This window comes from Perissodus microlepis, chromosome 17 (genome assembly GCF_051167445.1).
Source record: "Perissodus microlepis isolate ML-2025 ecotype Zambia chromosome 17, ASM5116744v1, whole genome shotgun sequence".
In the NCBI taxonomy this organism is placed as follows: Eukaryota; Metazoa; Chordata; class Actinopteri; order Cichliformes; family Cichlidae; genus Perissodus; species Perissodus microlepis.
This window is the reverse complement of record NC_140477.1, coordinates 32,036,055-32,063,395: the sequence shown is the minus strand read 5'-3', so window position 1 is coordinate 32,063,395 and position 27,341 is coordinate 32,036,055. Positions and strand designations below refer to the sequence as shown.

General features: G+C 40.2%; 2 protein-coding genes across 15 annotated transcripts in view; one reads left to right on the top strand and one right to left on the bottom strand.

Annotated features, from left to right (window-relative positions):
- The window catches only part of dock7 (dedicator of cytokinesis 7), a 48,844-nt gene extending 34,268 nt beyond the window's left edge, over nt 1–14,576 (top strand). For 8 of the 13 annotated variants that reach the window (XM_084911074.1, XM_084911070.1, XM_084911066.1 and 5 more), the window contains 16 exons: nt 4,029–4,125; nt 4,236–4,370; nt 4,464–4,616; nt 4,905–5,063; nt 5,222–5,322; nt 5,471–5,663; nt 5,790–5,933; nt 6,021–6,152; nt 7,520–7,534; nt 10,599–10,724; nt 10,816–10,905; nt 11,003–11,239; nt 11,324–11,467; nt 11,569–11,675; nt 11,925–12,092; nt 13,752–14,576. In XM_084911074.1, coding sequence (XP_084767200.1) covers nt 4,029–4,125; nt 4,236–4,370; nt 4,464–4,616; nt 4,905–5,063; nt 5,222–5,322; nt 5,471–5,663; nt 5,790–5,933; nt 6,021–6,152; nt 7,520–7,534; nt 10,599–10,724; nt 10,816–10,905; nt 11,003–11,239; nt 11,324–11,467; nt 11,569–11,675; nt 11,925–12,092; nt 13,752–13,794 — 2,044 coding nt within the window. In that variant the 3' untranslated portion in view covers nt 13,795–14,576. Of the gene's footprint in view, nt 1–4,028; nt 4,126–4,235; nt 4,371–4,463; nt 4,617–4,904; nt 5,064–5,221; nt 5,323–5,470; nt 5,664–5,789; nt 5,934–6,020; nt 6,153–7,519; nt 7,535–10,589; nt 10,725–10,815; nt 10,906–11,002; nt 11,240–11,323; nt 11,468–11,568; nt 11,676–11,924; nt 12,093–12,242; nt 12,263–13,751 lie in introns of all 13 variants that reach the window. The other 5 variants (XM_084911075.1, XM_084911071.1, XM_084911069.1 and 2 more) reach the window with 2 other exon arrangements.
- Nucleotides 14,577–14,992: 416 nt separating this feature from the next.
- usp1 (ubiquitin specific peptidase 1) lies at nt 14,993–26,366 on the bottom strand. 2 transcript variants are annotated; one of them, XM_084911079.1, is made up of 9 exons: nt 26,143–26,366; nt 25,420–25,660; nt 24,944–25,085; nt 20,767–20,868; nt 20,201–20,382; nt 19,012–19,736; nt 18,550–18,708; nt 18,077–18,278; nt 14,993–17,852 (listed from the first exon to the last, which is right to left on the bottom strand). In XM_084911079.1, exons 2-9 carry the CDS (start codon nt 25,590–25,592, stop codon nt 17,048–17,050), a joined length of 2,490 nt encoding a protein of 829 aa, XP_084767205.1. In that variant the 5' UTR covers nt 25,593–25,660; nt 26,143–26,366; the 3' UTR covers nt 14,993–17,047. The 2 variants fall into 2 exon arrangements, with proteins under 2 accessions (XP_084767205.1, XP_084767204.1); XM_084911078.1 differs by having other exon boundaries at nt 24,944–25,088; nt 26,143–26,365.
- Nucleotides 26,367–27,341: the final 975 nt, after the last annotated feature.

The following is a 27,341-nucleotide window of genomic DNA, read 5'->3' as shown; positions in this document are numbered from 1 at the left end:
CTGATTACTGTTTCATGTACAAAAAAACACAACAGTTTTTTAATAATCTAAGGAGCTTGCAAAGAAAAGCTTCTTGAAGACATTCACCTCTCAGAAGTTTCTTCAGTTCTAAGACCAAATGGTGGAGAGTCCATGGTATTTAAGCCCTAGTGGGAGTCTCCATAGTCTCCACTGCCTCGGTTGTAGGTATGCAATTGAAGAGTGAGACCACATCAAAGGACACAAGAAGTCCAGTCGCTTTTCTTTTCAAGCTTCTTAGATTACCATGACCTGGATGACTGAGGAACTACACATACATGTTTTTTAATGGCATTGTGGAACTTTATTCTCTTAGGGGCACATGCACGAGTCAGGTCTGTTTCCAATTGCATTTTAAATTTACACAAAATAGGCAAAAGTTGAACTAAAAAGCTGGTCCCATTTCTCAGTAATGCTGCAAATAAAGCACTCAAGAGAAAGACACTCTAACAAGGTAAAGGACTTAAAGTTCAAAATGAACCTCAGATAGTGGAAAACCATGAGATGGAAATGGTTTTTCTTTCATGTATGAAAAGAATCTCAAAGATTTCTCATCAGTCCAGATGTAAAGTTTGGCTTCATGGTCATATTCATTTTTTGTGGCACCACTCCACTATTGCATCTTTATTTTGATTTAACAGTAAATTGTTTACTTATACCCTTTACAGGAGGCCACTGCCAAGGTTTGGACAATGTACACAGTGGATTTTAAGCAATCAATATATGATTGAAGTGCAGACTTTTAGCTTTAATTCGGGGTGTTTAACAACTTTGTTGTATGTAGTTTCACATTTTTAATTGACTGACAAGGAGGGTTTTTTTTCACGAGGTCTGATCCCACATTTTCCAGTGACAAAAGATTCGAAACTGGTTCCAAGTGTTGGAAGCCAGAATGATAAGAACAGAAGCACATGGAGAAGGAGAGAATGAGCTCCTGATCCAAAGCACATGATGATGAGGCAGTGTTTTTACATTGCATATACAGGGAGTGCAGAATTATTAGGCAAGTTGTATTTTTGAGGAATAATTTTATTATTGAACAACAACCATGTTCTCAATGAACCCAAAAAACTCATTAATATCAAAGCCGAATGTTTTTGGAAGTAGTTTTTAGTTTGTTTTTAGTTTTAGCTATTTTAGGGGGATATCTGTGTGTGCAGGTGACTATTACTGTGCATAATTATTAGGCAACTTAACAAAAAACAAATATATACCCACTTCAATTATTTATTTTTACCAGTGAAACCAATATAACATCTCCACATTCACAAATATACATTTCTGACATTCAAAAACAAAACAAAAACAAATCAGCGACCAATATAGCCACCTTTCTTTGCAAGGACACTCAAAAGCCTGCCATCCATGGATTCTGTCAGTGTTTTGATCTGTTCACCATCAACATTGTGTGCAGCAGCAACCACAGCCTCCCAGACACTGTTCAGAGAGGTGTACTGTTTTCCCTCCTCGTAAATCTCACATTTGATGATGGACCACAGGTTCTCAATGGGGTTCAGATCAGGTGAACAAGGTGGCCATGTCATTAGTTTTTCTTCTTTTATACCCTTTCTTGCCAGCCACGCTGTGGAGTACTTGGACGCGTGTGATGGAGCATTGTCCTGCATGAAAATCATGTTTTTCTTGAAGGATGCAGACTTCTTCCTGTACCACTGCTTGAAGAAGGTGTCTTCCAGAAACTGGCAGTAGGACTGGGAGTTGAGCTTGACTCCATCCTCAACCCGAAAAGGCCCCACAAGCTCATCTTTGATGATACCAGCCCAAACCAGTACTCCACCTCCACCTTGCTGGCGTCTGAGTCGGACTGGAGCTCTCTGCCCTTTACCAATCCAGCCACGGGCCCATCCATCTGGCCCATCAAGACTCACTCTCATTTCATCAGTCCATAAAACCTTAGAAAAATCAGTCTTGAGATATTTCTTGGCCCAGTCTTGATGTTTCAGCTTGTGTGTCTTGTTCAGTGGTGGTCGTCTTTCAGCCTTTCTTACCTTGGCCATGTCTCTGAGTATTGCACACCTTGTGCTTTTGGGCACTCCAGTGATGTTTCAGCTCTGAAATATGGCCAAACTGGTGGCAAGTGGCATCTTGGCAGCTGCACGCTTGACTTTTCTCAGTTCATGGGCAGTTATTTTGCACCTTGGTTTTTCCACACGCTTCTTGCGACCCTGTTGACTATTTTGAATGAAACGCTTGATTGTTCGATGATCACGCTTCAGAAGCTTTGCAATTTTAAGACTGCTGCATCCCTCTGCAAGATATCTCACTATTTTTGATTTTTCTGAGCCTGTCAAGTCCTTCTTTTGACCCATTTTGCCAAAGGAAAGGAAGTTGCCTAATAATTATGCACACCTGATATAGGGTGTTGATGTCATTAGACCACACCCCTTCTCATTACAGAGATGCACATCACCTAATATGCTTAATTGGTAGTAGGCCTTCGAGCCTATACAGCTTGGAGTAAGACAACATGCATGAAGAGGATGATGTGGACAAAATACTCATTTGCCTAATAATTCTGCACTCCCTGTATATGCATTGGGGACTAAATATAAAATAATTTCTAATTTTTGTTAAATCCTTTGAATGAAATCTGAAGGTCTGCACTTCAGTCAGGTTTTGATTTTTTTTTTATTTAAAATCCACTGTAGTGGTGTACAGATGCAGTTATGCAAAAAACAGTCCTAACTGTTAACTTAAGAATACATGCCCATTGCAAACACATTGTTATTTTGTGATGTACTTGTGTACTGTGTATGACTATGCTAACGTCGCCATGTTCAAGCAACAACTAAAAGTATCTCTATAACACGGGAGCTTAAAGCTTGAAGGTTTTGTATCTTTTTGCCAATATTTTTTGTCCGATGATGACAAAAAATATAGCATTATGTCTTTTTGTTTTACTGTTTTAATTTTAATTCCTGTTCTTTTATCATTTCTGCTCCAGCATTTGTCTTCTGTTAATTTCCATTTGTTCTCTCATGTCACTGTGTGTTAATGTAGGAGTCACAGATCAGTCAGGTATTGTATGGTCCACATTTGCTGTGTGCTCCTTTAAATTCCTCCCTGCTTTAGTGCCTCTTTTAAGGTGTACTGCCATGCATGTGGGAAGTCCGACAGGTGAAGTGGATGCAGACTGAACTGATTAGCTTGTATTTGATTCTTAGCTTTCACCAAGTCATGAACAATTTTTCGAATTAACATCATTTTGAGTGAGATACTTTAACACTTTAGCAACTAATGCAATCAGTGATTTGTTCACATTCATTTCCTTTCCATTTTAACTTAAGTTCACACATGCACATCAGAGCACCAAGAGAGTCCCCCTGATCCTGGCCCTGACCCTCAAATCCCTTGTCCCATCAGTCCCTCTGTCCTGGTAACAACAAACTCTGCATTGGGGTTGGTAGTGGTTGCAGTGGGCCTGTTCTGCTTTTTAACCAGTGTGCTTGTTTTTCTGGGGTCCTGACTGATGTTGCTCCCTGGTTGATGTTGCCGGGGGGGAAGTCAAATGTGGCAAAAGCTTTTTTCTTATCGGTCACCTATTCAGTTCTGTATTGTTTCAGATGCTCAATCACAGGCATTTTAGGACATGTAGACTAACAAAATAAAAGTCACTGCGTTCTTCTTGTAGATCAGGAATAATAGGTTGCTTTTTCTAACTTTAAATTATGCCAGTCTTTTAATGCCTTTCATATTTCCTCTAAGAAAAGAGCAGATAGGTTTAGGCTAACTGTCTCTCAGTGTAGGGCTTTCTTTGATTTTGCCAGAAAAAAACCAAATAGCGTGAACATACTGTTTTGTGTTTTAGACACAGCTGGCTGAGCATCCACACCACACATAACATGTTGTTCCTCTAAATTTTCTTCATTGTTCATGATTCTGTGCAGTGGATTAATGTGGTGACTGGAAGCTCACGCAGCACTCAGTGGCACATCATCAACACCGCAATGTATGAGTTCAGTTTGTGACGGCGTCTTCTTGTGTCTTTGCAGGACGAGAGCAGAGCTGGAACATGAAGCTCTTATTGATGGTAATCTCGCAACAGAGGCCAATTTAATAATACTTGATACTCTGGAGATTATTGTACAGGTATGTAAGCGAAGAAGACGTATCCACACTAAATGGAAACAGGCATATATTCCCAGTCAGGCTGTGTTCAGAGGCCTATTACAGCTGCTTATAAGTCCTTTTCCCTCCAGACGGCATCAGTGACGGAATCCAAGGAGAGTATCCTGGGTGGAGTGCTGAAGGTGCTGCTACACAGCATGGCCTGCAACCAGAGCGCCCTCTACCTTCAGCATTGTTTTGCCACACAGAGGGCCCTGGTATCTAAGGTTAGACTACTGGGCTTTCTTTATGTGTGAAGCATGCTTATTTCATCTTCCAGGCTTACATAGTAATAAATACTTCTCTCTCTGCCTGTGTAGTTTCCCGAACTACTCTTTGAGGAAGAAACAGAGCAGTGTGCTGATCTGTGTCTGCGACTGCTGAGGAGCTGCAGCAGTAGCATAAGCACGATCAGATCCCATGCCAGTGCTTCCCTCTACCTCCTCATGAGGCAAAACTTTGAGATTGGCAATGTAAGTACAGAGGTGATGGGTTGAACAAGTTAGAGCTGTGGAATGTGGCTGTACTATTACAAATAACATATTTGTTAACTTTAATTCACCTGGTTTATCTGAATACCAAACTGTGCAGTCATACCAAACTTTAGTTCAGTTACTGATGTATGCATTATTGAAAGCAGACTTTGTGCTAATATCTTTTTAGAAATTATATGTATAGTGTTTCCTTCTCTCTTCATATGTCGGTAGAAAGCCAACAGCTTTGACAACATGTGTGTTTTTTCTTTTTGCTTGAACTTTTAGAACTTTGCAAGAGTAAAGATGCAGGTGACAATGTCTCTTTCCTCACTGGTTGGAACATCTCAGAATTTCAATGAAGAGTTCCTCCGTCGCTCTCTAAAGACCATCCTTACCTATGCAGAGGAGGATCTGGAGCTGAGGGAGACCACATTCCCAGATCAGGTACTGGGTTCGCTATTTAGTTGTTTTCCATCACTGCTCGAAAAGGGAAAATATCCAGATTGCTGCTGATGTGATTCTCTGGACCTTTTACTTTGCAAACATGTCATCATCCTGGAGAAGGAGCTTCTTTATCCTGAGCCGTATTTTCTTGCTTTCAGGTTCAGGACCTTGTTTTTAATCTGCACATGATCCTGTCTGACACAGTGAAGATGAAGGAACACCAGGAAGATCCTGAGATGTTGATAGATCTCATGTACAGGTGCAAAACCCATGTGCAATGGAGCGATTTCTTTTGATTACTTATAAGAGCATTTATTCATTGTAGTTGGTTAGTTAGTCAATATCTGGTTGTGGGTGTGCTTTCCTGTGTGGTCTGTGTGTGCATTTGCATTTTTGTCCACTTAAAGGATTGCGAAAGGTTACCAGACATCTCCAGACTTGCGGCTGACGTGGCTCCAGAACATGGCTGGAAAGCACTCTGAGAGAAACAATCATGCTGAGGCTGCTCAGTGTCTGGTGCACAGTGCTGCCTTAGTGGCAGAATACCTAAGCATGCTGGAGGACCGCAAATATCTTCCTGTAGGCTGTGTCACCTTCCAGGTAGGAGCATTCCTGTGGTTATTGTTTGTGCACATGTCTCTCCTCTACAGAAACACATTTCTTACAATGACTGTGCATGCACCATAACCTTCATTTGTTTTTAATATATGTGGTTATGTGCTCTAGAATATTTCTTCAAATGTGCTGGAGGAATCTGCGGTCTCTGATGATGTAGTGTCACCAGACGAGGAGGGAATCTGTTCAGGGAAATATTTCACTGAGATCGGTCTCGTGGGTCTCCTAGAGCAGGCTGCTGCCTCTTTTTCCATGGTGAGAGATGGAAACATGAACCGATGCTTATTTCTTTGTTTTGTTTTTTTACCTGCTATTATTTAAAATAATTGTTCATCCTTCCAGGCCGGCATGTATGAGGCTGTGAATGAGGTTTATAAGGTACTGATCCCGATTCACGAAGCCAACAGGGACGCAAAGAAGCTAGCCACCATACATGGTAAACTACAGGAAGCCTTTGGCAAAATTGTTCATCAGGTAAACACACACACACACACAAAGTAGACTACTTCTTCAAATCACAACTCCCAACAGTTTGTGGTGCCAAGCTGACACTGAATTTATGCAATTAAATTCTAAGATTAATTTTTTTATATCTCAGTGTGACCCAGATTTATTGTTTTCATTGTCTAACTTCTGCTATGAGAAGATTAAATTTGGGATACACAAGGTTACTTCTGTTTTCTTTTTTCTTATGTAAATCCACCAAAGCTGTTTTTATAAATAAATTCCAGACGGTGTCAGGAGAATCGGGTCAGGAAATTGTCTGGAGCAGTCCATGTCAGATACCTTATCGCTGCTGGAAATACTCCATTTGTTTTTGTTTTATTTTATGTGGCACAATGTCTGGGTAGAGGGTGCAGGAGGCAGGGCTTAAAGGAATTCTCCAGAAAGTCATGGGCTCTCTTCAAACATAGTTTTAATTGGACATTCATAGACTTTGTTCTATGGAGCTAGCAGGGCAAAAATCGTTTCATATTTATAATGCATGCTTTGCGTTCTCACATGCGGCTCATCCAAAAAATTGCTTGAGTGAACACAATTTAAGACGTGTGCGGTTGAATTAGAGTTAAGTAATTACGGTATAGTATCAAGATCAGCACTTACAATGAAAAGGAGAATTTTTTTTGTCACTGCCATATGAATATATGCACAAGTACACTTTTCTCACACAGATTAACTGTCATGTTAAACAGCCAGTGTAGATGGTATCAAGGCCAATTAACAAAAAAGGATGTTAGGAGCAAAGCTTCTTATCTGCAGGACTTTCAAAATGTACATACATCAGTCTCGATATGAGTCACTACACAGAAAAACAATGGATTCCAGTTAATGTTGCGTACACACCAGCTGTCACAGACACAGCTTTGCATGATCTTATCAGTTGGCAGTTAAATCCTAGTATATTTATTTATGCCTGATACCCACCATGCTTTACTTTTCTGTGAAGTATGAACTTAAGCATGCATGACATTTTGGATTCCAGCTGTGTTTTTTTTATTTGTATTTTTTGTTAAAGGCCAGTTGTGTGGATTGTGTGACACAGACGGGTTACAGTCATCTGGTGTGCAGAGCAACTGCTCTTGCAAAGCAGACTTTTTCATAGTGACAAAAACATTCATGTGTAAAGAAAGCATCCCTGTTTTTTTGTTTGTTTGTTTTTTAAAGAATATTTCTGTCACACGCTCTGTTCTCCAGCTCGACAACTTAGTAACCTGGATTCGTTTCAAAGCGTTCATTCTCCTTATTGTAACATCCTTTGTGTGTGTGCGTGTGCGTGTGCGCGTGTCGGAGGGCGTATGCGTCTTGTCGTTCACATGTCCTGTATTCTCTTTGTTACGCAGAGTACTGGCTGGGAGGTAGGTGACTAAACAGCTCCTGCTTGGCCCTGCTCATGTGGTTTATCTTTTTGTATTTTCTTTTTATTTACTCTCATCTTTTTATTTGCTAGCTGTTGGCATTCTTCTTCTTTGTTACATACATCCAAATCCATTAACATCTGCAGACAACATCAACTGTCTGCCCCTTTACCCGCTGGGGACGCTCGCTGTCTAAGCAACAACACCCTTCACCGTTTTCCTCTCTCCTCACTCTTCTTACACTGCAAGAGGAGCTTGTGTTTGTGTCTTTTTTTTTTTTTTTTTTTTTTTATTCTTTACATGTGACAGTGTTGACAGGCTGTGCATGGGAGCCACGGTGTGTGACACTAATGACAAAAGTCTCCGCGAATGCATCACCTGCACAATCCATCGTTTTACCCCCTCCATTCCTCATCCTCTATGTGTCTGCTGGGTGTGTCGGTGGGCACACACGCGCATCAGCTGTCACACTTCATCTCATCTTCAACCACAGGGCTCGATTTCAGTGCACTGTTTTGACATGAAAGGTGTCTGTTAGCCATCCCACTGTAGCCGTGGGGTCATTCTTGCCACACACAATTAAATGAGCCTTTTAACACGCAAGGTGCTGCAGACTTTGGGTCGAGGCTGGAACCAAATTCTCCAAAGGCAGTTTGTTTTCTAAGAGGGTTCAACTCACAGTAATCTCAGGATTACTTGATTTATCCCTTTTGATTTTGATTGGTTGTTATTCTTGCCCTTTCTTTTAATAGTTTAAACTAAATCGACCCCTGACTTTTGTTTCATGCATTCTGTCCCTTTGTTAACAGTATTAACCTCTGAGTTCTCATGGTCTGTTGCATGAATTGGACAGAGCACAGGAAGCGCACTGAGCGTGCATGGTGTGTTTCCGAGGGTTGTGGATTATTTGTTTTTTTTCCCCCTCACTTTTGTTTTTTTAAATTCTTCGCTGTCTGCCTTTGCATGATCTGGATCCTCCACAATGAGTTTCTGTTCTTTCTCACAATCAGTGGAGATATTTTTACTGTTGTGTGTTAGTTTGTGTTGTTTTTAAAATTCTCTGGAGGAACCCAATCCTGATTAAAATTTGTTCTGTTTTTTTTTCCTTTTTGATTTCCCTGGTTGCCGACCCTTCCTTCCTTCTTTACTTAATTGTGTCTTGTGGTAAGTTTCTTAGTTTACAGGGTTTCCTTAATTACTGTTTAAAAACATTTTCAAATCAGTGGTTTAACTAGCAATACATGACTTGTATCTTTTTTGATATTCCCTGAAGTTACCCTGATGCTTTATCTAAACATCTTGTGCATCAAGTTGTGTAGCATTTGCCTCAGATATTCACATCATTTTCCTTTTTCCTGCCATACACGCACTTACACACTGGGCACTCACGGTGTACCTGCTGATTGATTGTGGGGCTTCCCTTTGGATGTTTCTTTCCAAGTAGAGGTCTAAGCAAAAAAAAAAAATTGGAGTTGATGGATGTTTTTCCTGTCAACAACTTCCAAAGATGTAACGGGGTGGTTGAGGTTGAAGTAGTTTTTGCCTTGTTTTGTTTCACAAACTTTTTCCCCTCCCGCTCCGTCTTTCTTTCTTTTTTGTTATCTGTCTGTTTGTGACTTTAAGGCTTCTATTTAGAAAACTTTGGTGCTGCTTTGATCTGTGAGCTTGAGCTGTTTTTATTCTTAACATGGGCAAAAATTGCACACATGAAGAACACAAGCACTTACAAGCTCATGTTCATGTTGACAACAATAGATACATTTCAGACACTGCGGGGTATTTCTTGGCTTAGATTGGGATTTTTCACAAAAGCACATTTGTGCTTGCATAATAAAGGCAATTCATCTGCATTCCTCATATTTGTTATAATTATATAGATTTTCTAGTGATTTCTGACCATTTTATAAACCCAAATGTCTACTGTGTTTACTTACAGTGGACCTTGTGTGTTTCTTTATTTTTGGCTTATATACTGTTATAATAATATTTAAACAGGATCAAACTGTCAAATAATGAGAAGCTAATAATATGAAAGTAATTCCTATGACCCAAAGGTCAGGGTTCAGATTTTTTTTTCTATGCTTGCAGCTGCAGCACAGAAGCCCCACCCACATACTTTTCAAACCTTCTGATTGCAAGAATGCAGTCAGTCAGAAGAAAGTTTGCTTAAAAAGAGAGGGCTTGAAAGGAAAAGAGCTAAAACTGGCACTTTTTTCTTGCTGATGTTTGACCTAGTTTGCTTGGTACTTGAGCCTGACTAAACTATTAGCAGGCCAGTATCAACGCCCGATATTAGCTATTTGACAGTCGGTATTTGTATTTTAAATAACTGCTTGGTGAAAAAGAAAAATGTAAAGAAGAGATGGAAGAAACACTCTTCTATTTGATATTGCATAGTTTGTCCACCAGAGGGCACTGTGCAACTTCCCAGAGTCGGGTAGAGAGCAAACAAGTAAATAAGCAACTACATGTAACAAATTGTGTAGTTATTTATTTTATGGGATTTTTCTTTCTTTCAGACACATGAAACAAAAAGTCAGTCGATATATCAGAAGGTCAGATGTTTAAATGACAAAATATCAATAGTTGTTTCGGCTTAAAAAATGCTTGCTACCTGCCTGAGTTCTGTCAGGTCCTTAACTGCGGTGGAAAAGCTGCTGAACAACCTTTTTTAAAAAACAAAAACAAAAAACAGGTTGTTGAAATCACATACTTTCTGTCTGAACCTTCAGTACACTCACATACAGCTTGTTGCAGCTTTTAGAACAGAACCAACAGATTTAATCACATACTGCATGAAACTTCTAATGGTTGTTGTTATATATGCAGCTATATAGCTACATATATATATCAGATTGTAGGCATACCATTTCTTTCAGTGAACTATAACCTTTTTCTGTCATCTTTGCCTCTGTGAAGAGAGCTGTAAAATCGAATAAAGTAAAAATACACAAATGCTTACTGTTCCACAGTATATCACAGTATGCTGTAGCAGGGTGATGGTGTTCTGCCTCGTTTTTAACCCATTTATCAATGTTTCCCTCTGCTTGTTCAGGATGGAAAGAGAATGTTTGGTACTTACTTCAGAGTTGGATTTTATGGTACGAAGTTTGGCGACTTGGATGAGCAAGAGTTTGTGTACAAAGAGCCTGCCATCACAAAGCTGGCTGAAATCTCTCACAGGCTAGAGGTAAACTATGCTGTGCTCGCATTCTCTCTCTATGGGTCTAATCGTTTTCTGTGAAAGAGTAAAATGTTCTGTTCTTCGTCTTTTCTGGTAGGGTTTCTATGGGGAGCGATTTGGAGAGGACCAGGTAGAAGTCATTAAGGACTCCAACCCTGTGGACAAGTGCAAGCTGGACCCAAATAAGGTTTAGTGTTGATAAATGAGATGAACATATGTTAAACGGATGGAAATGGTCTTAGTTAAAAAAAAAAAAAACAACCCAAAAACATTTCTTCCTCTAGGCATTCATCCAGATCACATACGTGGAGCCGTACTTTGACACTTACGAAATGAAAGACCGCATCACATACTTTGACAAGAACTACAACTTGAGACGTTTCGTCTACTGCACTCCTTTCACCCTGGATGGGCGAGCACACGGGGACCTGCACGAACAGTTCAAACGCAAGACCATCCTCACCACCTCCCACGCCTTCCCGTACATCAAGACACGGATCAACATCATCCACAAAGAGGAAGTAGGTCTACAGTCTGCCTGCTCTTCACAGGCAAATTCCACAAATGTTCAGCCTTTTCATGCAACCACTCTGTCACTCTTCCAGATTATATCCACACCGATAGAAGTGGCAATAGAGGACATGCAGAAAAAGACTCAGGAGTTGGCATTTGCCACCCACCAGGACCCTGCCGATGCCAAGATGCTGCAGATGGTCCTTCAGGGATCAGTAGGCACAACTGTAAACCAGGTAAGGTTTTGAATTTTTAGCATGCAACAACTGTTAGTTACAGCACTACTGATTCATAAAACTGAAAGCTGATGTTTATGAGATTGTTCTGTTTTTCCAAGGGTCCTTTGGAGGTAGCTCAGGTGTTCCTGTCGGAGATCCCCAGTGACCCAAAATTGTACAGACACCACAATAAGCTTCGGCTCTGCTTTAAAGACTTCACCAAAAGGTATGGATTGTCCTTCCTCTAGGCAGAAGTTGAAACCTTCTCCTCTCACCCTGTACAAGCTGTAAAAAGGATACGATACCACTGATGGTTGCTGTGTTGCTATATAACCAGACTATAGCACCCAAGTGCTATAAGTTTTCACTTCACTCACCAAATTTGTTTAGACTTTCAGTCGATCATTTTATTTGAAACAGAGAACACGTGCTGTGTATTTACATAACAGTATCGCACTATATTTCCCTGTCTAAGGTGTGAGGATGCCCTACGCAAAAACAAGAGCCTGATTGGTCCAGACCAGAAGGAGTACCAGAGGGAGCTGGAGAGGAATTATCACCGGCTGAAGGAGGCACTGCAGCCTCTCATCAACAGGAAGATCCCCCAGCTTTATAAGCCTGTACTGCAGGTCAACTCGCACAGGTAGGGCCAAGCTGGCTTTCTCTCCATGTGTATGTACGATGTGAGTGAGAGTAGAGATTAATTTCTTGGTTGTTAAGTTAAATCAGTCTTTTTTAAAAAAAATTGTTTTGCTTTTGTTTTGTTTTTTTTGCTTCTGTAAAAACGATGCAGCAAACGGACAGCTTGACAAGGTAGTTTGGACTTCTCGGAGTACGTTTTGTGTTGTGTTTTTGGTTTTTTTTCGTTTGCATGTTTCTCACTGTTCAGGTTAGAGGGAAATGCTTTCAGTTTTAATTCTGAAATTAAAAATGAATTGGATTTGTAAATGTTTTAGGCTACATCATACTTTTTTTTGTGCAACTTTATTTATCAGTTAAGAGTTTACCTGTTGTATGAAGAGAACAACCAAGCCACACACAGACTTAGTAAAATCCGAATGAATGCAATTACCTTTTATTTATAAAGCACCAATTCACAACAAGTTGCCTAAAGGCACTTTATATTGTAAGGAAGAGACCCCACAGAACATCATTTTTTCAGTGTGTCCGTTCATTTTATAAATTATATTTTTTTATCAAGGATGTCGAGCATTTGTGATTTTGTTTACAGATTTGCAGATAAAAAGTGTACTGATGGAAATATACGTATATGTATATGCTTTACAAGGCTTTAAAATTGCAGCAGCCAAAATTAGCTGCAATTTGGCTGGGCAACTTCTTTATGTTGCCATTGGACACAAAAAAGGCTCGAGAGCACGGCGTAGCTAATTATAAAAAACAGTGGATTTATCGAGAGGACACCGAAGTTGTCTCTCTAGTGATTCCACAGCAGTACAAGAGCACCATCTGTTGACGTAACGAGGTATAACCTCGGTACGTAAACATAACAGTGTTAGAATAGTTAACAATAATAAACAAAAACGAGGGGCAGTTTGTTCTGACAAAATTAAACATGTAGCATTTTCAAATCTACTACAAATACTTTGAACAATCACAGGCAGTGGGCTACAGATCAAATACTACATTACATAACTCAATCATCTCCAGTCGGAAAAAACGTGTATTCCCTGATTCATTGGCAAGGGGGTCTAGCTGTTGCTGAGTGAAACTGGTTGCACTAAAAACATCTGCAGGTTGTTGCACGCGGTCTGTGGTTTTTCATTTAAGACGTAGATGCTATTTACTCTCAGAGCTGTTGTAAATCTTGAAATAGTGCAGCGCAAACTGGAAAACGGCCAGCAACTGCCACCAATCACTTGCCAAACAGTCGCAGAATATACAACCAGTGGTTGCCTGGCAGTCACTGACCACGCCCCAAGGCCTCCGTTAATGGGACATTCAAAATTAAGTCCACAGTGACTGACAGCAAAGTCTAGCAACTACAGCAACCAGAGAATACATAGTTTTCCCTCACAATATGTTGCCTGGTGGTTACTCTAGGCCTGTGAGACTGGGGTCAGCATTGATTTGTAGCATGTATGAAGCATGTGTTATATGCTTGTGCTCGTCTTGTGAGAAGGTAGAGCTACAGGAGGACAGCTATTCACATACTAGGCTTTTCTAGATTTCTTCCTACTGCAGCTTTAACATTTCAGGTCAGCTTCTCGTGACAGCTCAAAATTCTTAGTATTTTATTTCTTTTTTTTGTCCTCGTTAACATCTTTTTGTTTTTAATTTGCAGAGATTCCTTCAGCAGAATGAGTCTTCGCAAGCTTGACATTTGAAGATGAAGAGAACTACACACAAGCGCACCTGTACACCTACACAAACACTTAACCGAAACTGCAATATTAATTTATTCTCCAGTGTAAATAGGAGTGTCTCTTGAAAGTTGGTCAGTGTTTGGAAAAAAGCGTGTTTAAACAAAAGGTTGAAAAGACTTGCAGCTTGGTACGTCATTCCAGTGTCTTAATATGTTTACAGACAAACTGTTACACAATCAGCGCAGCAAACAAGTGGAACTTCAAATTAAAGAGATACCTTGGCATTTAGAATTTCTTTTTGCTAGTCATTTCAAGTGCTTATACTATCCCCATGCTACCTTAAAATAACAAAAAACAAAGCTCATGTCAGCACTCACTCTTGGAACCAGTAGAAATGGCTGCAAGCTATGAAGAATGCTCCAGAGTTCTGTAGTTCAGTAAAGTGCCAAAAAAAAAAAACCCACCCTTTTTTTCTGCCAAATTCTTACAATTTTAAAAGTCAAGGTGTCTTTTTAATTATGTACGATGTGTCAAAAAAATCTGTACTCAATTTTCATGTGTGCACTTTTTTTTTTTAATGGTGTAGCATTGCATTTTACAACTTGAAAGTTTATGTAATGCAAAATGGGAGAGAAACCTTAAAACATGCAAAAAAATTGTACCAGTATTTATCATGATGCTTTATTATTGTTTTTAGTTGAGGCGCCAATGTTTTAAACTTAGGTACTTTAAACCTCATTGTATAATTTTATGTAGTTTTGTTTTATTTTAAATATTTTACTAAATAAATATTTTAATGTTCAGGTGGTCTGATTCAATTCAATTCAATTCAATTCAATTTTATTTATATAGCGCCAAATCACAACAAAAGTCGCCTCAAGGCACTTCATAGATACAGAGAAAAACCCAACAATCATATGACCCCCTATGAGCAAGCACTTTGGCGACAGTGGGAAGGAAAAACTCCCTTTTAACAGGAAGAAACCTCCGGCAGAACCAGGCTCAGGGAGGGGCGGCCATCTGCTGCGACCGGTTGGGGTGAGAGAAGGAAGACAGGATAAAAGACATGCTGTGGAAGAGAGACAGAGGTTAATAACAGATATGATTCAATGCAGAGAGGTCTGTTAACACATAGTGAGTGAGTCTGATGTGATGTTTCTGTGTTATTATGGACTTTGAGGTAAGTCGGCCAGAAACCAAGACGACAAAAAGCATGAAGTTGGTGTGAAGGTAAAAACTTTATTGCTTTCACTCTGAAACCCCGTTATGCCACTTCCGCATAATGAGAACTGGAATGGTACAGTTAAAAAGGACACAAAAACACAGTAAGGGTGCTTTTAACCAAGCATTTCACTTTAAATAATAAACTCCTCTTTGAAAGACAGCTGAAAAGGGTTTGTAATACTTAGAAAGACAGCTCATCAGACCCAAGTAAATCTCTGAAACCATCACTAGACCTGAGATGAACAAAGTTACCTTTACTGAGTTTTTAAAGCTCAATTGATGAAAGAAAAAAAAAAAAAATCTATCACCTGCTATGCATGACTAATCAATTAATTGTCACAAAAGACTCAGTCCATCATAAACAGGAAAGTTACCTTACCACATCAAGTTAATGTTTTGTGTCTAGGTTGTTAGATCAGATATGGAGCATATTAATGCAAAAGAGGAAAATCTATTTTTTTCTTCAACTATAGTATCTTAAATCTGTCATGAGACAAAACTTGATATTACATAGGTTTAATCAGAGGTATGGTGATTTGTTTTAATAGATCAAAATATAGATATAGACATACATATAGATTTCAGAACCAGCAATATGCAAGTACAAAACTGAATATTCGCTGCTTGAGAACTTCCATCAGTCCGGTTTTAGTCTTAACTTTGTTATTTTATCTCTAATGAACTTTTAAAAACTGTTCTCTCTCTTTTAAAAGAAGAATGGAGGTAGGTCATAAGCTAAATCATGGTCTCAGTGGGCAGTTTTTCCTCCCCATAATAACCATGAACTGTATATAATGATATTTATACTGTGCTTTTTGACCCTCCTTGCAGCATAAAACTGAACTACAGCTTAAGGAGTTTTAAATTAGAGCTTCAGATCTTAAAATCCTGACTAGTGCAAACATCTCACTTGACAGTTGTACACTAAATTAGAGACTGACTGTTTTCAGACCGATATTTGGTCATTTAAGTCTCATATTCTAATATTTATTTCAGATACACAAAACAAACAGAATTCTCTAACATTTGTTATATGTAGTTAATTATTGTTTATGCTCCACCCGATTCTGTTCAATGAGCCTTTTACATTTGTGGCATCCCAATCACGAGCTGCCACAGAAAATCTGCAGCGCGCCCTCTGGTGCTCAGACTATACAGATACCAATCGTGCTCACATTAAATCGGTTGGGCTCTATAGTAAAATATCAAACAAGCAGTTTTCCATAACATTGTAAAATGTATATTATAAAAACCTGATAGTTCACTGATAAAATCAAATTGTGTCCTTCACTCTGACAAATCTGACATCTGAGCCTGAAACTGTTGACTGCATAAACCACTAGTGTCAACGAAGCATGTAGAAACTTTTTAATTATTATTAGACAGCTGAGTGTTTGTTGTAAATATCTGTTGTAACTAAATGAGTTTCTGAGAATCTGTCGGTTTCACTGTATAAATGGCATCAGTTTGAGGATTCAGATATACAGCTAAATTGTACAGGTTTCTATATAAAAACCCTCACAAAACAAGGGATCAGTTGATGAGAAAAGCTTCAGGGTAAAAGCTTTTCTGATAAACTGAAAAAATAACATGAACATTTTCAAATTCGAACAGAATACAGACTGCTGCACCCAGGGGGGGAAAAAGTCAGTTTTCAACATTTTTACTTGATTAAATTTTAGTTCAAAGTGCTTTGCCATTTTGTAAAAAACAAACAATACAAAGTCAACATTGGAAAAAGACCAAAAAACTAAAATACACAACCAATCATCCCTAACGTCCAGAAAATCCAATTGTCATTCAAAAAAAAACAACTTTGACCCCAACTGGGCGTTTCTGTTTAGAGTACCTGCACATGAGTGGATGAGAAGGCAGAAGCGCCTTGATCCCACCGTGGGGCTCTTGCAGGTTTAGTTTTCCTTGGCTGAAAAGTCACTTCAGTTTCAGTGTAAATGTGGCAGCCACAGTATGTCTGGCACTGTTTGAAGTATTGCAAAAACTCCATCTGTCTTTTGCCTGGGAGCTCAGTTTCCTGTAAGGTCTGTCTATTTCAGTGTCCAGGTTCAGGCATCCTTCTGTAGAACAGCAGGTAAGGGGTTGATGAGCAGCACGTCTCAGGAGAACAGGCTCGCAGGAAGTCCTCCTCCTCAAACAAACGCACCTCAGAGTCATCAAACAGCAGCCATTTCCCTTCATATTCCAAGAGGCTATTTAAAGCCTTCTGCTCTTTGGTCTCTGTGCTGCCACAGGAAGCCTGCGATGTCTCCTCTACTGCCTCGGGCTCTTTTTTAAGTCCAGCTTCAGTGTTTTGGCTCAAAATGTTGATGGTTTTTCTCCTATTACAACCCTCTGTCGTACCACTGCTAGCTGCTTTCTCTGTGTGTTTACTGCTGCTGTTCCCGAGGTCATAACTGGACACACTCCTCTGGCCTCCCAAGAGTCCGACACCCCCCTCTGACAGCTTTTTGCTCCCCGATTTGCTGCTTGCCAAACTCTCGCGCCGCTGTCCTCTCGTATTCAGGCTGAAAGACACCTCTCCATCATCGTAGTCCAGCACCTTCTCCTTCACCAGAGCACCTTCTTTGTCTTCCTTCACCTCGTCCTCCTCCTCCTTCTTCTTCTCTTCAGTTTTTGTGTCCTGCAGCCAGATCTTCACATCTGTTAAATCAGACATTCGGATGTAGGCAGTGTAGTGGCCACTGCTGATGGTCACACCACTATGCATGACGACAGCAAACAGCTGATAGTTTTGACCTTTAGTGGATGAGGACTGGGTACACCACTCCTCAAGGGATAAGGTCAAAGGAGTCTGTAAGGGAGTGTTCACTTTAGAAAGACCAGCATATGGGTCCAGTCTGGAAAGAGAGAACAATACAGATATAAGAGTACATTAGAAACTAGAGATCAAAGCAGTAAAAACTCATCTACAGCAAAGGACTGATTCTGTTTCTCCATGATGAGAATCTTTTTAGTCTAAGTATGTGGTACAGCAATCACTTTTTCAAACACTAACTCAAATTCATTCCAGTAGAGTTCGTGTAGTGCAGCAGTGTGATAACTGAGACTTCAGTGGACTCACTCTAAACCGTTGGCAGAGAAGCGCTTTAGGTGAATAGTGATGACTTCAGGAGTCTTGTCAAACAGCAGACTCCTCTCAGCCTCTGTGTAGTGATGGCAGGTCTCACAGAAGTATTTATCCTCCCCAAAAATGCGCTCCACCGAAGCAAACTGAGATATGGCCCATTTCAGAGTCTTCAGCTCTGGTTTAGGGTCTGGTGAGACTGAAAAAAAAACAAGATGATAGCACATGTTTGCTTTGCTTGTTTTAATGTTTATGAGTTGCTTTGTAGGATGGAGAAAAGAAGAAAAGAAGAAAAGAAGAAAAGAAGATGAAAAAAATCTAAGCAACTTTTTCTGGCTTTCACTGACAAGACTGTCTTTCAGTTTTAGTTTCTGACCTTTTGAGATAAAAAGGGGGAAAATAAAACCCACACCCACAAAAAAAACTCCATAACTACTATTTTTACAACTAATAGTTGTAAAAATTCTCACCCTCAGAGAGGTCATCGGGGCTGCTGGGCTGGTCATCAAGCACAGGGACACTGATGTCCTGGAAGTCCTCTCTCCTCTCTGTGAAGCTCTCACACTCCAGACATCGAGTCCTCAGAACCAGCCGACCTTGGAACAAACGCTCCATGAGGCTCAGGCCCACTGAACGAACATAAAATCCACAGTTAGTAACATCTATAACTCCATAAATAAATGTAGGCTCCTAATGCACGTCAAAGTACAAATTAAAAGTTAAAGTGAATGACCAAACATTTAGTCTGTCCCAACTTTTCTGCTTTTTTTGGGATGCTTATTCATTTAAATTCATTAATTGTGATATGGGGGCAAAAAGGCAGGAGATCAGTTAGGCTTGGGGCTTAAGAGGTTAAAGTGAGTCATTTCTTTCTCGACTAAACGTTTTCTTCATAATCGCTGCCTCTTACGATGATCACAGGTCACACGTACCTTGATGTTTAGGAGCCTTGCTGTGTTCGGATGCATTTTGGCTGGACGGCTCTTGAAGGTTTTTCTCGCTTTGGTCGTGCGTCACTCCATTTTCCTGCTCTGTTTTGTTTTGGTTCTTCACAGTTGTGCAGCTGATCTTTCCCACGCTGCGGAACTTGGAGAAAATACTTGGCTGCTTTCCAGACGGCCTCAGCCAGCTCAGCTTAGCTCTCTTCTTCCTCTTCCCATCTGCCTCTTTACACGTCTTCTCACCTTTCCCCTCATCGTCGCTTCCTCCTTCCCCATTTGGTTTCTTCGTCTCTTCCTCACCTACCGCCTCCTCCCCACCTTTATTCTGGCTGCTGTCCATGGTGATTTCACTGGAGGACTTCCTTTTGGAGCGAGTGAAGGGTCTATTTCTACTCAGGTTTTCCTCCGCAGAATCTGATTTCTTAGACTTCAGGGATTTGGATTTTTTCTTGGCATTCCCCACTTCTGTGTCGCTCTTTCTTTTCCCGGCAACTTGACCATCCTCTTCCGTGGAAGCTTTGGATTCTGCACCAGAGCCGCTGGACCCCAAATCGAGACCATTCTCGAGTTTAACTTCCGACACATCCTCCTCCTCGCCTTCTACTTTCAGCTCTTTCCTGATAGTATCACAGGTTTCCTGGATATATCCCAGGATGCACTGCAGAACTTCCTGAGCATCATGCTGGAGATAACCTTCGTACATGGGGTTCAGCTGCCTGCGACACAAAACCACAAACTTGTGTCAAACTGACAGAAAATGGCAATTTTAATGAAAGTGTTCAAAAACACAAAAGTAAAACAAAAGTGCCAATCTGGAGTTTAAACATGTCAGCATGCTTACTTTAAAAATGATTCGTAACCAACTCATCAGCTTGAGCTATGAATGAGCATTAATGATGACAAGTTTTTACCTTTTAAACAGCACAATAATGATCAAAGCTCCACGTTCATGATCTTACGTGTGCATCTAACTGCAACTAAGTGTTTAATCAAGTGTTTATATGCACGTATACAATGTGACAATATTTGGGTGTTTAGTAACATTTAATATTCGAAAGCCATTAAGTCATCGTGTTAGAAAAAAGACAGCGTGGGTACAAACTGGTTACCTAGCAACACAAGCGTATGATCTAATAAGCAACTGGGTTACAAATATTTATTGAAACTGCCAAATCTTTACCTGAGCGTGTGCAGAATTTTGCGCGGTGGTGTGGCTAGCTCTCCATCGGTGAAGCTGTCAGGATTAAGCAGGAAGCTAGACTGCAGCTGCTCCACTGCAGTTATCAAAGTGTTGAAGCTCCCAAGAAGCTCGATGTGAGCTGGCAGAGCCTCCGACACACCGTCTGACTGCTGACAGTGTGGCTGTAGGAAAATGACACAGAGTAAAAAGGTTACTGAAATATGCTTTCGTAGCTCAGAAGACAGACAGCCTCCTTTAATACTGCTTCTTTTTTCAAAACTGTATATTTTACAATAAGAATACAGTGCACTGTGTCATAACTCTTTGAGATGAAGGCTACTGGACTTGTTTTTGGTTCATGAAGGTTTTCACCTCTTGTCCAAAAGGCTTCTTCAGTTCTAAAAACTTATGGGGAGTCCCACGTAATTAACTTCAAGCTCTGAAGACTAGAGTGCACTATATTGTTCAACAACTTTAAAATGAAGCATGCAACATCTCCCATCAGAGGAGTTAATAAGTGCTAAACTTTGGACCCACACTGTGGCTGTGATTTATTATGCACGTACCTCTTCGCTTTTCTCAGTTTCTTCCTTGGGTTTCTCCTTCTGGATGGAGAGATCGTGAAGCTTCTTTATGCCTTCTCTGAAGCCTGGGCAGTAATAAAGAACCTGCAATCAGACATCAACACGTCATTATTGTGATTTTAAACTGGATGTGTTAACAAGTAATCCACACGAGTGGAAAACTCAAAACATCTTTAAGTAATCAGGTTGTTAAATGCTGGTGATATTATGATGACACAAATAAGTGCGAAAAACGTGTTCATGACCTTCACAGTCATTTGTGCTTCAGTACTTAAAGAAAGTCCAACAGTAATTCCCATTAACCCACTAATGGTCACAGTGAAATATAATTTCCTTTACCGGCTCAACATAATGGCAAAAATCTGTTAAAAATGACTGTCCAAATATGAAGCTAAACCGTTCTGTTTTAGTCATTAGTCACACAGCTTCTTGCTTTCACATGTTGGATGCACTTCAGAATTATTCTAATTATTACAATAAGCTCTTTATTTATCCAAAGTAAGGTTAAAAAAAGTCCTGTTTAGAAACCTTAAAAAAAGGATGGAGAGAAAAAGAATCTGGTTCTATACTATTCCTAACTGTGATTACTAGGGCTGCCACGATTAGTCGACTAGTCACGATTACGTCGACTATCAAAATCGTCGACGATTGATTTAATAGTCGACGCGTCGTTTGAAGCTTTGTAAGATCACAAAAGATGCAGGAATAAGTAGTAGGATTTAAGAGTGTAATAACGGACTGAAACAGAAGATGGCAGCACTGCATGTACAAGGATGCCAGCTGCCGTTAAACCACGAAGAAGAAGAAGCTGTGTCCCAGAATTCATAGCGCAGCCCAGCTCAGTTTACAACAATGGCGGCAGCTAGTTAGTTTTAATATTACTCTTATTATTCTTTCTGGGTCACAAAATAAACGTTTAACATATTTTTAGGCGAGAATGTAGCTGTGTAAACCTCAAATATCTGCTCAGTTTATCAAGACACCACATATTTTCAAAAGCGCTCCGACGTTTTCGGTGACGTCTGTTACCCACTAGCTCGATAGCTAGCCGGGGGCACGGCTCACCAGAGCCCGTGAGAACACCGGACTCCCGGCAAATAGTTTTCAAACCCACCGCCGTCTTTCTCAGGTTAAATATATATAAGTCACTTAGATAACTTAAAAATGTTATTGTTTGGCTTTTTTTTAGTATTTTATTTGTTCCTGAGTAAATCGGTTTGGCTGAGATTAAAGTTATAGTTTTTACACAGCTGAATAAACGTCAAGCAGACAACTGATTATCAGAAGTGTGAGATGCTCGAGAATATACTCCGGTGTCCCGTTATATTTTAGATAGCAAGGAGTTTATTAAACTTCACCGAAACAATCTGCAAATTTCATTAAAATTTAATAAACTATCATCTTGTCTTTATTTTTAGTTAGCACATACCATAAACACTTAAAGCTGTAAGCTAATGATAGTTATATAAGAGCAGATGCTGCTGGTGCAATAAGCTGTACGTCCAATGGATGCATGATCTGATTAGTCGACTAATCGCAAAAATAATCGGTGACTAGTCGACTATCAAAATAATCGTTTGTGGCAGCCCTAGTGATTACAATAGACCCTGTGCACGAGAAAATGCTAACTTCCTGGTTTGAGACCGAATGTAGGGTTGTACATTTCCGGTAGCTTTACTTTGCGGTCAATCGCTACTGCGAAGATATACTCCAAAATCATGTGCCAAATATCGAAAACGGAAAGATCGCGTTACGTTACAAAGAGCAGAAGGTGGGAACACTCATCACTGTTGTGTCATAAAAAAAATCTAATGATCAATTTTGATGTTTAAAGAGTTTAGATCGATCAGTTGTTTACATCACTCAACACAAGCAGAACTGCATTACAAAATCAGAAGTCACATCGTCCACATTCAGAAGCACATCTCTGTATAGTGACTGGTCTTATGATTTAAACAGGCAAATGTTCAGCATTCAAACTACAGGTGAAGAATAGTCAAACCAGATGTTTTCCCCGTTATGTCGATATCAGCTCGTCAAGTACACACCTACACAGCATGTTAACAAACCGTGAAAAAAAGCCACACAAAAAATGAATGATTGCTGGTAAGGGTTTCTGTACTTCCGTATTTACGAAGGGTATGTTGTGACTTCAAAATTACAGTGGTCCCTCGCTATAACGCGGTTCACCTTTCACCTTGCTGTTTCGCAGATTTTTTAGTGCAAGTTTGCATGCTTTTTTTTTTGACGATCTCCTCCGTGCCATCTCTCCTGTACAGTACAGAATCGCTGCATCGATAGCTAGCAGTGTGACTCTGAAGTGCAGTGCTGTATGTCGACGAAACGTTTTGCACCGTCAAAAAATAAAATTGGCTACTTGATTCACCTATCGCTGGTTATTTTTAGAACATAACACCCGCAATAAACGAGGGACCTCTGTTTACAGATACTGAGAAATATAAAATTTGAATCCCTTTTCTCTTTTGCTCTGAGGCGCGGGGAAAAGATATATAGACAAGTCGATAAACATCATTTACAGATATATTGGGTAAATGCCCAAGACATCTATAGAAATGTAAATCGCCGCTTGATTCATTCATTTGCTTAACTTGTTTTCGTAAACAAGGTGCGAATAGGACACCGGAAACAAAGCTCCCTACAGGAGTTTCCGCACCAGAAGTAGCATATGCTAACGTGTAGGGCTGTTCGATATAACAATATATATCGGATGACGATATAAAAACGTCTATCGTTTCATTTTACGCCATCGTTTGTTTCGTGGTGTCGGAAAATAAACTGCTTACGGCAATATTTTTTCATCGTTTTGATGGTCACTTTGATGGCTATATTAATTTCTTAAAGTTCTCTATTTCTCTTATATGTTATATAACCACACTACGGACGGACAAGCGCCTGTTTTTATGCGTTGTGGTTAGCAACAACGACGACGGTAACAGCATCGCGTGTCCGCTTGTTTATGTTCCACATAAACCTTTCACGATAAAGCTCAAGATCCTGTTGAGACTTTTCATAATAAACTGAACCACGTGAAAGAGCAGATTATTTACGGATGAGAATTAAAAAGAGCCGCCAGGTGCTAAAAAATAAACCTTAGACTCAAACGTTAGAACAGGCTTTTCCCCGCAGCACGCCGTGTAATAAATACTCACAAAAAAAACTGCGGCTGTTACAACTTATGTCTAAAAATGTATAGTTTCATGCATCGGTTAAAACACTCGACTCCAGCTACATGACGATGATGCGCAGCTGGAAACACTTCCCGCAAGACGAGCTGCCCGAGATTCACAGAATTTACAGAAAATGTTACATTTTTGTGATTTATATCGTTATCGGGACGATAGAATTCTTATATCGGGATATGAGATTTTGGTCATATCGCACAGCCCTACTAACGTGCACATAGTCTATTAAAGCAAATAAGTGCTACTGTAATTACATATCTTCTATTAAAGCAGTGAGTACATGAAATCCTGCTCACTAAACTAACTCCATACTTCAGAAAAGTGATGTGCCATCACTTGATTCCATTAGCAACCACTATTTAACTGAAAACGTTGTGCTTAATTTATGCTCCTGGGATTTTGTCTGTTTCCAGAGATATTTACCTACCTACAGAGATAGGTTTTTAACCACCAGAAATGTGCTGATTGGTTGCCAAGTGGACCAGAACAGGGAAAGGAGCTCAAAAAAATGTATGAGCAGTACAGTCAGAAGTTGCAGTGAATACTGTACATTGTTTACAACACTCAGTAGTAGCCTACAGACCGGTTGAACCACTTTTTTTTTAGCACTGCCTCCATTTGACTACAGACGCTCTCTGCAGGTAGGACAGTCCAAAGCTCCCCACAGACTGCCATCACACTACAACCGCTGAACCACAATTTCCCCATCAGAAAATGTAACATTCCCGGCATCACAACAACATCCACTTCTGAGTGGGATAACACAGGTGAACAGGTTTGAGGATTCAATGCAACTTAAATCGCACAAGAACAAACCACACACACTGTGAAGTTTCTGTGCAGTTTTCAACTTTTCCTTTAGTATATTTAAACCATCCTACCATTTGTACTAAAACACTGGAACAAGTGACATCTATTAATGCTGGAAATTAACTCCATCTGTGGTAATGGCTCACCTGTAAGATGCTGTTCAAATAGCAGGTATTGCCCAGATTGTTGAGCCCCACGAACGGCACCACGTTCTCTCTCTTCTCGCAGGACAGGAGGAGGCTGGGCGAGGAAGGACATTGAGAAGGCCCGGGGACCACCTGATCGCAGCTGCTGATCAGTTAAGAAGGAAGCAAACAGAAAGTCAGCAGCTAATAAGTTGAATTTCACAAATGACATCCACCATCGCGCACACACACTGTTTTAAAAATGATTACACTGAGATTAATGTTGAAGTGTAACCCCAGCTTGATTGAGATGAAGCCTACTATTAAAATCTAAGGTATCACTCATCCACACGTGCATTATCCTGCCCTCACAACAACAGTGGAATTCCCATAATTATCTGAATGTAACTGTGGGAAAACGAGTGCTTCGGGCTGCCCAAAACACATCAGTCTGGAAAACTATTTGTGTTTGACGCACACTGGTAGCAGAGACCTACCTTGCCTCAGGCTCCTCTGGCTCACATGTTTTTGGTTCTTCTGTCTGAGGTTCCGAGAAATCCAGAGCCCGCTTGGTTTCCTTCTTCTGGAAGAACTTCAGAGAGAGTTTACTCTTCTTCACTGGGCTCCCCGGAGCCGCTGATACCACACTTTCACCCCGCAGACCTGGCATCTTTCCTCCCGGTACCTTGAGGGCGATTTTTCTTTTAAATTCCTACTGAGACGCAACAGCGCACCTCACTGGTGAAAAATGGAAACACACAATGTAATTTCAGCGGGCGCCATCAGAGTTCAACGAGAACGAACGTAACTGCGCACTTAAGTTCACGGTCCGCTATTGTGTAGCTACACACGGACAGGTCCAGTCCAATCAAACACACACTTCTCAATAATACAGTCGAACCGGTTACTGACCGCACCACGCATTATGTAACATGTTAGCTGGCTAACGCTAACTTAAAGGTGGTACTTTGTTTCAGTCCCACCCACAAACAACCGCTCTAGCACGGCTTACGTTAGCAACTGTTTTCGCTTTAAATTACAGGGTAGCAACAAATAACTTGCTGTTTTTTGAGCACGTTGCGCACATCACAGCGACAAACTGGCTCGAGAAGGTGCGGTGAAGAAGTGGGAGGAGAAAACAGAAAGCACGCCGTTTGAAACTGTTCACGGCCAAAAAGGACTTCTTTGAAATCCCAGCTGAGTCGAGAAAGAAAACTTACCCGAATGCTTCATTCCAGTTTAAGTTTGATATTTTCCATTAAACATCCCGTCTCGAAATGCTTTACTGAGTGTTTAACAATTCAGACGGTGCAACAGAAGTTGGCGCTTTTTCCTGCTTGAAGATTCGCTGGCCGCTACATCGCCGGCAACGCTCGGATATCGCGTCACAACATCCGGCCAGAATGTTTTAAAAAACCGGTCACGACTAAGCTTGAAAATCATCAGGTGTTGCCGAACATTTGGAAATGCGCGCAGAACTCTGGAAAATTCTATACCTGAAAAGATTTACATGCCAGATTTCAGGCTAATGTTAAGACAACTATTTCGGCTAGGCCCAACCGGCCAGCTCCAAGCGCCATTCTTGTAGTCCTTTCTCCAGCTCCTTCAAATTAAAAGTCGAGCTAAACTTGAACAGTCATTTCTCGTGTCTCACTTTTTTCCCTTTTGAAGTACGAAGACTTTAAATACAGGACATTAAATAAAATAAAATAAAATATTTGCTTTCATTAAATGAATGTAAAAAAAAAGTATACAACTCATCAAGGCTTCCATGGAAGCCAAGGCCCACAGAGGCTTTCAAATTTCAAGTTGAGACAAGCTGAAGCTGGTCTGTTGTATAAGAGGTATAATTTGGGAGGCTGCGCTCTATATTTCTTAAATCCTCTTCACACTTTATATATCTGACCCAACAAAAAAATTGCGATTTACAGAACAACGGTTAACATAGAATCGGATGTTTATATAGACAATATAAAATTATTAAGTAAAAACCAATGAGTATGAACAAAAGTGGGTCCAACAGCAACAGAAAAAAAAAAAGATTATTAATTACCTGAAAAAAACCCCACGAGACTATAATAGTATAGTTATATAATAGTAAGTTGTGAATTATGCTCAGTCATCCAGGTAAGAAAATCCCACAAAGTTGAATCTGTTGATCTGGAGGTACGTTTCAGTGGGAAAAACGTTTCATTTCCCATCAAAGTGACGTTTTCAGCTGACTGCAGGTTTCCCCAGCATTATAAGCAGTTCATTTGCATGATGACTGAAAACACCCACTAATGACTAACAATAGGCCGTTGATCAATGATCACTGAACCATGGATGCCCAATGACTGCAATCACAACACTTTAAGATGGTGAATGATGTATTCTTAGGCTAATACAGGGCAGGGAAGCTGAAGGATTCCTGGTTATC